This window comes from Magnolia sinica, chromosome 2 (genome assembly GCF_029962835.1).
Source record: "Magnolia sinica isolate HGM2019 chromosome 2, MsV1, whole genome shotgun sequence".
NCBI lineage: Eukaryota > Viridiplantae > Streptophyta > Magnoliopsida > Magnoliales > Magnoliaceae > Magnolia > Magnolia sinica.
In genome coordinates this window covers 23,856,579-23,868,930 of record NC_080574.1, presented here as the reverse complement: position 1 = coordinate 23,868,930, position 12,352 = coordinate 23,856,579, and the positions used below count along the sequence as shown (strand labels likewise).

Here is a 12,352-nt window from a genome sequence, read left to right as displayed (position 1 = left end):
TCATTTTTTTTTTGATATTATAAAATGATCTGGAAAAATATATGGACGGAATGGATGAAATAAATACATCGTGATGGGGCCCACAGAGTACCGACCACAGGATTAGCCAATCCGTTTCCGTCAAAAAGATATGACGGCAGGTCCATAGTATCTTTTTGCTGTTGCACGTTATTTTGGTCTAAACGTAACTTAGTAATTTTATCATGTACCGTATAAACTCTGCCCGCTCCCACGCAATGGAACCGGTCCCTATAAATAGCCCTGAGAACCATCACATTCCCGACTTCCACTCGTCTTCTCACTTCTGTCTCTGCAATTGTTAACTCAAGCTCGTATGCTCATCGTCCCCTTTCCACAACCGTTTCTAAGTTGCTTTATTCAAAACCCTAGCTTGCATGGCGGAGGAGATGAAGACGACGGATTTCGAAGACCCATCTGATTCCGTCGAAAGAGAAGCGGAGATGGCGGAAGATGCAGAAGAAGGAGGAGAGGAAGGTGAAGAGGAAGGAGATGGAGGCGAGCACGAAGGAGAAGAAGATCCCGAAGACGAGGAATACACCGCTCTGTTCGAAGGCAACAAGGATTTGTTAGATTATGCAGAGGACGACACTTTCGGATTGAAGCTATATCAGCAGTTCGAGCGGCGTGACTACGAAGCTCTGGCCGAGAGGAAGCGCAAAGCGCTCAGCGACCCCTGCTGGTATCTTCTGTTTATTCATACTGCTTCCCCACATCTTTTTTCTTCACTGTATTGGAATGGAGAACCTAGTCTAATATCAATAATCATCAACTCCAAAGAAGGAGAAGTATTTCCTGATTTGAAGCTGAATTTATCGAAACCCAATCTTCCATCTCATTCCAAACACATCCTCTGTTGAGAATATGACCTGGGGCAAACATAGGCCAGTCCGCTCATCAGGGCCCCTAGATTCAGGAAGAATGGACTGGAAATTTCAAAATAAAAATTTGCTAGCTCTCAGAGTCAACCCATGCGTGGCCAACTTGATGAGTGTAGTTGTCTGGTTTTTTAGGCTTGCTGATCCATCTTCACTCTGTGGGGCCTGTGGGCCCTTTATGCACCTCTTGGACGTTCCACACACGTCAGGTTGGCACTTTGCTTTTAAAAAAGTGCGCTTGGGGGTTAGAAACCTTTCTTCTTATTTATTATGCAATGATAAGATAAGAATTTCTGATTTGGAACATGAAAATATTCTAGCATGAAGTTACTGTTCCCATATCACACCGGGACACATGGCAATTATGGATGGGATATGGACAACCTTAACAGTTTAATTGGCAGCCTACTATGGGAAAAAAAAGCATATTGAATGGAAGGTTAAGATCACCCACTTAAGGCAATTTTTTTTTGTCATAGGCCTATCTTGGCTAGAGGCCAATGGATGGTTCATATCATCATTCACATGTGCCGTGTTTACTCTACAAAGAGATTGGAGGATAGCAACTCATGCTCCTGTCATGCTTACACTAGCTCCAAAAAGGGGCCTTTTTTTTTTGGAGAGTTATATCAATAAGGAGTCTAATTATTTCAAATTTCTTTGTCAGCAATGATTCTGCAAAGAAGCTGAAACAAGATGATTTCTGTGGTACAAGCATTGATGAAATAAGGGAAATGATGGATTTTGGTTGGCGGAGAAAGTCAAGAAAGGTACAAATTTTTTTTTTGGGAAGTGCATTTCATAGCTTTGGTTAATTCTCACCTTGTGTTTGAAATCAAGCCTTAATCTTGAGATCCTCTAGAGGCCATGTGAATAACAGGTTTTAAGTGATGCAACCACATATCAACCCAAACATTAGAGATGGCCCAAAGTGGTATCGATTCCCCTCTCCATGCTTTACCTGATGTAAGTGCCTTGCGGGTGATTGTGTGCATCCGTAGGGAATAGTTTCGCCTTCTAAAGGGGCGGGGACACCTTGTCGTCATCCAAATATCATCCATATTAGATTGGCTTATCGATTGAAGCTTCTTTTCCTATTTGGCTATGATTTTCACTCTGTATTTGCAAAGAATGTCCCTGACTTGGGCTTTTCTCCTCCCACAACCAAGGCCTCACACATTCACAGAAACGATTTTCATTGACCAATGAACCTACCCCTTCTACCTTTCTTGGAGGATCGAGATCTTGTGCCGACCTTGTAGTTGACAGATGACCTAGGTTGACCAACTCCCTCCATACTCGTTCAGACTTTGAGGTCTTTCTGGCTACCAGAGCTTCTTGGGCACCATGTTCCTCTATGAATTGAAAAAGAGCAATGTAATCTTCTTCCTATGGGTTATTGTGAATTGGGTAAGCAGCAACCAAAGCCCATTCAGGAGGAGCATAAAGGATAGATGTTGGGAGGTGTTGAACTGAAGGACCATTCTTTGGGTTATCGCGAATTAGGAGGTATTGAAGGACCCCAAGATACAATATGGATGAATATGGTAGGGGCCTAGCCTAGGAGGAACTTAGAACGGAAGGAAGAGGAGAAAGATGGGTTGCGAAGAAGTTTTGAAGGGGTAAGGGGTCATTCACATTCACCTCTCTTGGGCCCCATTGAGAGACCTAGCCAGATGGCCGAGCGAGAGGGGAAGTGGAAGGTAATCAATGAGCATGTCAAAAGTTGACGAGATTGATTGTCAGGGTAGGGTACGCATCTTAGGGCTATGTCCTTCTTCTGACCCGAATGCAGAGGTGGGAGGCTTGAAAGACGCCATTGCATGATAGGAAGGGTGCTGAGAGCCGGCTAGGGAGGAGCGATGATCGACACCTGGATCTCTCTACTGTAGAGAGGAAGCGTAAGATGAAGGCACGACATCTCGAAGATCAGTCTTATTGATGTAGAGTTGTAGACAGGCTACATGTCATCACTTGCCTAGCCAAATTAGAGGTAGCATTGAATGGGATAAGCGCTGGTCTCTAGAGCGATTGATGTAATTGAGTCACGCTTTTGAGAGAGGGGCTCCTTGAGCCCACCAACTGGCTCTAATATCTTGCCACACAACAAGGGAGGACAGAGAACACTACCAAAGACCCCATAACTGCTGATGATCTAGAGAGGGAGCATGATAATGTCGGTGTTCGGCATCTCAGGAGTAATGCATGGGGCGTGTGTCCTTGCTGGAGAGGGACAATCGTTGGGCTAGCTAAGTGGTGTAGTTGCAGGAGAAGGGATGGGATAATCTGGACCGTCCGAGGTTGAGGGGGGATTCGCTCGAGAGTGGATGCTGGGGGCAAGTGGCCTAACACGTGTGCGACTCCATGTATCTGTTGGAGCACCTATCTCTTCGTGCTCCTCCAACATAGAACATCACCGGGGAGCTATCACCATGGATTCTGACAATTGCTTCACAAGTAATCTTCAACCATACTGAGATCATCAGGCGATCCCCCTGACAATGATTAGGACATTGGAAATGGATGGAGATGTTCTTTTCGTTTTTATCTGGATTCGAGCCGTGCATAACTTCCACCTTGACTTCGTTGTTGGGCTAAACTAAAGAACTACTCTAACGCACGAGCCAACAGCTAGAAGGGACTCCAGATTCCAGAGTTTGAGGGGTTTGTCGCTGAAGTGAAACTAGACGTTGACTCAACCACAGAAGAAGTCCTCCCAGATGGAGGTCACTGGGCCATCTCGATGCAGAGCTCCTGCCGTGAGAATAGAGTCCAAGCCGGCACTTGGCGTGAGATTGAGAAAGAGCTTTGTTTCTCCCGGAGGCTTTAGGCTAAAGTTTCCCTCCGTTAGTTGATAGTGATATTCCGGCCATGTCTTAATGGTGGGTGAGGTGACCCCTTTCGGGCATTGGATCACCAAACTGTGGGAGTAGGCTGTAACTGTCTTTGTAACTAGAGATTGATCAACTATTCTCTAGTCCGACTGTAGTGAGAACTTTTTGAATCCATAAAGGGGATTGCTCGAGAGAGGTGTTGTGGATGGGCTAGGAGCGGTTGATCTAACTGGATGGTGACCAAAAGGTCCCCCTACTATTGCATCTTTGAAAGTGATCCCATAGTTGTTGCTGAGGAATGAAGGGGAAAATAGGAACGATTGTCAGCCTTTGAGATGGTCATCGACGGCTTAGGCCTTAGGTTGTATCGCATCTTTTAAACTGAAATCCAGTGGCCATTGTAAACTCAATGATGTAGGGTGGAAATGGCCGAGGAAGCAGGCTCAAAGGAACCCATTTGGACGAATGTGAATCCCCTGATTTGTGAGGAGCCTTTCTTTCGGGGAAGAACATCCAGAAGTGCATATACTCATCCCAGTCGTCTGGAATATTAGAGATGAAAAAGGTTGTAAAGACGGTGTATCTGGAGGTTGAAACAAGTTTTGTAGTAGCTGTATTTCATTGGTTATCCTCTTAGAGACTAGAGTCCAACCGTCTTCCTCCGGAATCCACTGAGCAACTATTGCGGCAGGAACCCTTCCCAAATGCCTTCGTGACCTCTATTGAAATGGTGGTTAAGGTCTCTCCCTTTAGCTAGAAGAGAATCATATGGATGATAAAAATTAGATCTCGAGGAAATTGAGGTCTATCTTCCTTAAAGCTCCCTCTTGACCTTTTTGCTTCCGGACTTCTTCTCGCATGGTATATGTAGGAGAGGGTTTGAGAAGGTATCCTTCTCTTTGGATAGGCATGGTCCTTTCCACAATCGATACCGTGAATGCCATGGGCCAATTTCCTTTCATTCTGAGCTTCGTGGAATCCGTGTTCGCTTCTTCTATCACCGTAGTGGCCACTCTCGTCTTCAACTCCTCTTAGAAACACCTACCGATACTTCTTCTCTTGGATATCTTCTATCACCCGCACGATCTCTTCTTGGATCGAAAACGAAGATGTACTCCATCCAATTTTTGGGTTATGAAAATGTGTCAGCTTTACAAATCTTGTTTCGCTAATCATACTTCACATGACTTAGTAACATTATGTTGATGTTTACCACAACTTTATTATTTAAGATTTACTAATCATACTTCACATGACATGTTGATATTTACCACAACTTTCCTATTTAATATGTATATGTGACTATCTAAATGTCTTCCATGAGCAGACCAAGAAAAGGGGAAGACGGAAGGGCTCGAAAAATAAACTTAGCCCTGAAGTCACTAGGAAACTTGGGGATGCAACTCTTCATTATGCATCTGGCCGCTATGATGAGGTGAGATGCTATAAGCAATCGTAATTCTTCTAATGAAGTTTCATGATTAGACGTCGGATAAGCTTACTTGTTTTGCTAGCAATCTTGCGTTGAATTGGATTGTGATATTTCTAGTTTTGAGCCTCTCTCTCTCTCTCTCTCTCTCTTTGTCTCTCTTCGTAATTGTGTGTGTGTGTATGTAGCGGAGATGACTAATAGTCTGTCCCCATTCTTCTCTGTCTGCGTGCTCGCGTTTTGTGGGAGGGAGGGAGGGAGTGCCTCTATTAGTCTTATACATGAAGAGGCATTGATTTGGCCGTTCGGCCCGTTCCCCCTCTTGTAAAATCTTTGTTTCCAATAAAAAAAAGAGAAAGAAGCAAGGGAAATAGAGACAGTGATTCTTCCATCCATGTTGTATTTGGGGTGAAAGGTCATTATTCAACTGTATTTTGTGATTAAAGAAGAATGGTACCCTCAACTTCGGTGGTAACCCTTTCCCCCCTTTCCAAGAGATGATGCAACATCTATCCTTTGCATGGTTGGACATATATACTCTTCAAAAATAAAATAAAATAGAAATCCTTTGCATGGTTGGATGTATATCTATCCCTTTTTCAGGGAAAAGGAATAAAACAACCTATAAATTTGTAAAAAGTAATGCTACAGAAATCTGTTCTAATGTGATTTGCCGTATTACAGCGCGGGCAACATAAATCTCTGTGGATCATGATGTATATGTGACATCCAATCCGTCCATCACATGCGTTAGCCCATTTTATGTTGTAGGCCCAAAAGTCATGCCGATCAAAAACTCAAGTGGCCCACACCATGGGCAAACGGGGGAATAGAGACATCCACTGTTGAAATCTTCTAGGGGCTCACTAGATGTTGATATGACATCCAACCCATTCATAGGGTGAGTACATAGAGGATGAAGGGAAAAGCCATCTGCTTTATCCAAGATTTCAGTGGGTCCCAAGAAGATTTCAATGGCGTGCGTCCTATTCTACAGTTCCTTGTGGTATGGTCCAGTTGTGTTTTGGATGGCTAAGAGTTCTGGAATCAAGTTTTACAATTACCTGTTGCAATTGCAAATGATGAGCAGAGTGGCTTTCATGCAAACATCATGATGGGCCCCATAGGTATTTATGTCACATCCGCTGCCGCTGTACAATTAAACGCTGAGCAGAGATGTGTTTGTATAACAGGGTGAATCAATAAATTCAGTTTAACTTGTTTGGAAAAAAGACTGGTGCTACTTCTATCTCTTATCTTGGCTTCTTGTTGACTCATCATAAAATCCGACTCCTCTCCCTCTCTCTCTGCCTTATTACCTTTTCTCTAACTCATTGCAAGTGCACCATTGTGGTTTATCTGTGGCTCTGGGTTAGTATGTTAGTGTTGGAATGCTGATGCCATGCCTTTCACCCAAATTTATGCATCAAATAAAAACGGTGCTGATTTTCATAATATACTTTGAAGTGCAGGCGGTATGTGTTCTCAAAGAGGTTGTGAAGCTTGCACCAACTCTGGCTGATCCATACTACACACTTGGTCTTGTGCATAATGCAAATGGTGATAGAAAAAGAGCTTTTAATTTTTACATGATCGCTGCACATGTGATGCCCAAAGATCCATCTCTCTGGAAACTGCTTGTAACCTGGTCCATGTAAGCTTTCTCAGTTGGCTAGCATTCTTATGCCAAGTAGCATTAACACATTACGTTTCTCTAGAAGTCATAGGGTGTGCTAAAGTGGACTAATTACCTCAATGGACATAGCTTGTGTTATGGGGCAGAAATCTTTTCTTTTTCTTTTTGTTTTGCTTTGTTTTGTTTTGTTTTGTTTTGTTTTGATTTGTTTTTTTTTTTTTTTTGTTTTTTTTTGTTTTTCAAAATGAAGCATCACTCACTTATTATGGATAGGATCATAGATAGGAATGGTCCGTGAAATAGGATTTGTAAAGCTGACTTCAACTAACTGGGACAAGGAATTGATGATGATGAATGTATTGCTTGGTTGTTGAGTTGGTCTTTCACAGTTTCACTGTTTACTTCGTATCTATTTTTTTAAAAAAGGGATAACCATACATTTTATCAAAACAAGGAAAAAGAGTAGATACAAAGTGGATGACGACGCATTATCCATTAATAGAAGATGAAGAATCCCCCCCAGAGCCCCAGAAAATTACAATAGAGCTATCTGTGAAATCCTTGTGCACTTTGGCCCATTCACTAACCAGCTACTCGGAAAACCACCCCCAATGAACATGACGTCCTGGAATCTCATACTATTTGCTCAAACCAGATCGCGCAAAAAGTATCCAAGAGAATAAGCCTCCATGAAGAGCTTTTGCATTCCTTCCCACTACCATTCCAAGCATTGAAGAAGTCTCCAATCGAGCATTCTACTCCAAACAATTTAAAGAATTTCCACCAGATCTCCAACGTGGCAAAGGAGCAATGCATAAATAATTGGTCCAAGGATTCAGCATCCCTTACATATAAAATACATCCTTTGGGAATGATAATGTTCATGTTCCTCAGGTGATGAGTAATAAATGCCTTGTTTTTATCCACCAGCCACACAAATCTCAAAACGTGTGGAGGGCCCCAATACTTCCATATATGATAAATAGGATCTAGACTTCTAACAAAAAGAGGTGAGGAGGTGGCCAAATAGAAATCGTGGACAAAGAATCTACCCAAGCAATAGTTGATCCATACCCAATTATCTTGGCCCATCAAAGAAACACCCTGACAATACAACCTTTTCACGAGATCCCCAATTTCAACAACCTTCTCATCAGTCATGCTTCTTCTGAAATAAGGTGCTCATATCACATGGTCTCCCCCCTTGGACGCACATTGGGAAATAAGTATGTCGTGATTCACTGGATTAAAGAGTCTAGGGAAGACAATACGTAAAGGACTGCCCTCACACCTTCCATCCAACCAAAACCGAATCCTAGAACCATCCCCTGGAGAGAGACATTTCCCTATGAAAAAGATGGACCACTTTTCAGATTCCAGGAGCCTATGTTGAGATGATTGTCAAATGAACCAACCACCATCCCCCACACCATATTTAAAGGCTAATCCCTTACCACAAAGCATCATCTTCGTCCCCAAATCTTCACAACCATTTTCCTAAGAAAGCCAAGTTCATAGACTTCAGGCTTTTATTTCCAATCCACCAAACTTCTTTGGCTTGCAAACCTCATCTCAACTAACCAAATGAAACTTGTTCAGCCCCCTGCCAAAGAAAATTCCTATGAATCCTTTCTAGCCCATGAATAAAATTGGTGGGATAGTGCTAGTGAAACATCAACATGAATACAATGACATGCTAGATAATGCTGATTTACTTAGGTTAATCCCCAAGGGATAAATATTGCTTTTTTTTTTTTTTTTTTTTTGTCCTTCCAGCTGGATTATTTTCTCTCCATCCTCCCGACGACCATGTCAAGAACATATTTTGTTGGTTTGTCAATACTTAAGGGACTGCCAAGGTAGGTTGATTGGTATCTACTTGACTTGCACCCAAAATCCCAAGTAAATGAGGACACTCTACCTCCGCGTCTTGAACAATGCACTTTCCTAGATGTGATTATTATTATTGTTATTATTTTACTTTTGTCTCGGTATGACCTAAAAGCACCGAAGAACCTTACGAGCAGTGTTCGTAGTATCAATATCGTTACAAGTATCGTTGGCTGGGGATAAGGAAACATGCATCGATATCACCGATATTATTGTTGAACCTGGAAATGTGTCGTTGCTGAAGGAGACATAGGGGAACATGGGAAAAACGGTGGGATATTTTAGCGAAACTTCAAGTGATGCTAAACTACACATATTTGCATATTTAGGAATACAAAATTGCAAAAAAGAACCATATAAAATAAAATTTTCATTTCATCAGGGCCTAAAGAATGTGTTGTCGTAAAAAGTTAGTGCAATAACAACCAATATGAGTTCATTTCATACCAATAATATCTTTAAAAAGTAAAAACACAATAATCACTTAAGTTGTTTTTAAATCAAGGAAGAAGTTATACATCCATCCATCCATCCATGCGTACATACATACACCCACTCATGTCCTATCCATCCATATATCCATATATACATATGTACGTACATATGTTAATACATCCATCCATCCGTACATACAACCAACCAACATCCATGCATGCATTAATACACCCATCCATGAATATAAACATGCATCCATCCATCCATGCATACATACACATACGTACCCACATACATGATCCGTCCATCCATCCATGCATCCAAACATACATGATCCATCCATCCATTCATGCATGCATACATGCGTACACTAATAAATCCATCCATCCACCCATCCATCCATGTCTATCCCTCCACCCATCCATCCATACACACGCTAATACATCCATCCGTCCACGCATAAAAACATGCACCCATGATTCATCCATACATGCACAACACATCCATCCATCCATCCATAACACATCCATTCATCCACCCATCTATGCACACATCCACACACACTTATATCATCCATCCATCCATACATGCATGCATAATTATGAAATAAAATAATTACTTTTTACAGTGGACTTAAATTTTTTGTAGTTTTAAACTCTGAAAAATAATTTTTCGCATCGCTCATCAACATTTGTCCATAAATAGAAAAAATAATACTTTTTTCATTAAACGGTATCATTATTATTTTTTGATAAAACAGTTTTTTTTTTTTTTGCATTGCATTTTAAAAATCTTAAATAAAATTTAAATAATTAAAAGAATTTCAAAAATGGAAGAGTCGAAATCCACTCCCCAACTAGATCCTTAAAAAACTGAATTTTCTATTTTTTGATTTTTTTTATTTTCATAGTATTTATGCATGTTTTCCATCTTCTCGATTCCCCCCCACTAGCGATGCGATTCCAAAAAATTGGAGAGGAGTCCCCCCCAAAACCAGCGATGCGATTCCAAAAAATTGGAGAGGAGTGGTTGAAATCCACTCCCCAACCAGATCCTTAAAAAATGAATTTTCTATTTTTTCTTGAATTTTTTGTTTTTAGCAGTATTTATGCATGTTACCTCAAAATTAGGGATTTGATTCACAAAATTTGGAGAGGATGATTGAAATCCAACCTCCAACTTGATCCTGAAATTTTTTTCTAAAAAAATTTGATTTTTCTAAAGCATTGGAACAGTTCAAGTATGATCATCAAACAACCACATTGTTTCTTGATATCAATCACAATGAATGCATTAGAGGGCTTGGATCTGAGATTTGGTGGTTCAAGAGAGGAAACAATAATGTGTGAATGGTGTTTTATTAAAATTCACCCACTTACCCTTTTAATTGTTTCCCATATTTAGTGTAGTTTTATCTCTATTAATGGGGTTAAAATTATGAGCATTCTTTCTTTGAAAAACAAAAGAATGTCAAAACAGAATTTGTGATGCCTGCGCAAGGTAGATGTATTGGGGAAATTCGTAGCTTTGGCTTCCCAAACGAAATCATAACAAAAATGATTTAGACCTAACCCATTAAAAGTTATAGCAATCATCACCAAGTACATAAGATTTTAAAACAATGTTTTCCGTATTGTTATGGCGTAATGTATCGCACACTTGAGATACGGATATATATCGGTTATCGCATGGGATATATCAATTGTATCATTGTTGTTGGGAAACATGGGGAAACATTGAGAAATTGGTCAAATTTTTCAATGGAACTCCAGGAATTGTTAAAAAAAAAGATGTCAATACATACTTAGAAATCAAAACATCACAAAAAACAAGTGCATATAATAGGTTTCCTTTGTATGGGATCCTAATCTATAGTTGTCTTATTGAACTGATGCAAGTAGTTCAAAGTCAATTCTATTTTTTAAATATAAGAAGACATGTATGGAAACACAAACAATACATTCAAAAGCAAAAGTAGAAAACTAGAAATATACTTGTTAATAATGTGTGCCTATAGCTCAAACCCACATATATTTCCATTGTATATATTCCTAATCTATGTGCTGTTTGATTGAACTGATGCAACTATATTCAAGGTCAATTCATAAATTGTATAAATGGAAGAAGACATGTATAGAAACACAAGCATTACATTCAAAATTAAAAGAAAAAGTAGAAAACTGGAAATATACCTATGGATTTCGAAGAAAAAAAAATGTTAAAATTTTATTTTTTCTAAAATATCCCTAAATTGCCAAGAATGTGTAGATTAGGTTAATACATGTTTGATTTTATGTTTGCACACTGAGATTGCAACCGATTTTGGAAATTTTTGGTTTTTCTCCAATTTTCTACAACTCAGCCCATCTCCCCAAAATCTCGAAATTGAGAATCCAAATCCATAATTATTCATGCAAAACATGAAGAATCATGGATTTCTTACCATTTGACACCATTTACAACATATAAAAACAATAAAAATGAGGAAAACTAAAAAATATGCACCTTTTAGAATTCAACCCCAAGAAGCTTTCGATTGTGATTTCAAAGAAATTTCGAAGATTTTCTTCCAACAAACTAGAGTGGACTGGTCAAAATCGCCTTACGATGTACTATTTTTTTCATTTTTGGGGTTTTCCCAAACTTCTTGTGAATTTTTAGTATTTTCCAGACAAAACAGTGCCGGTTTCCTTTTATCCCTTTTGATATCGCACTCGGTATCGATATATCGCACAATACATTAGGAATTTATAGAGGGGGAGTGTGGAATATCGCATGATATTGCAATATCCACAATATATCACGTATCGTGCGATATGTTGCACAATACCATGAAAAATGGATATTAAAGCTGGGTTTCATATCACTAAATGGGATAAAAGATATATTGTGGGATATATCGGAAGATATCATCAATATTTAAAACACTGAATTCTTAGGTACTTGAAGTGTACACCTAGGAAATGTATCTTGTATGGATCTCATGGACATCTCAAAGTAGTTGGTTATCTAAGGAGAGCTTAGAAGCCGAGCGACAAGAAAAATTCCTGCTGCTACCATAACAACATGTATAAGAGCTGAAATAGGAATAGGCCCTCCATGGCATCGGGTAAACCATACATGAAGAGAAAAGATCAAAGATAGACAACTGATCGACTATAGGATACTGCACCTTTGTTGGTGGGAACCTTGTTATTTGGATGAACAAGAAACAATCTGTGGTTGCGAAATC

At 39.9% G+C, this 12,352-nt stretch overlaps 1 protein-coding gene across 6 annotated transcripts in view; it reads left to right on the top strand.

Moving 5' to 3' along the window:
* Positions 1-208: 208 nt before the first annotated feature.
* The window catches only part of LOC131236676 (uncharacterized), a 106,457-nt gene continuing 94,313 nt past the window's right edge, over positions 209-12,352 (top strand). For 2 of the 6 annotated variants that reach the window (XR_009166826.1, XR_009166825.1), the window contains exons 1-4: positions 209-700; positions 1,564-1,666; positions 5,058-5,165; positions 6,632-6,813. Coding sequence is in view for 4 of the 6 variants with exons in the window: in XM_058233996.1 (XP_058089979.1) it covers positions 396-700; positions 1,564-1,666; positions 5,058-5,165; positions 6,632-6,813 (698 nt within the window). In the remaining 2 variants the exon portion in view is untranslated. The remainder of the gene's footprint in view (positions 701-1,563; positions 1,667-5,057; positions 5,166-6,631; positions 6,814-12,352) is intronic. The other 4 variants (XM_058233998.1, XM_058233994.1, XM_058233996.1 and 1 more) reach the window with 3 other exon arrangements.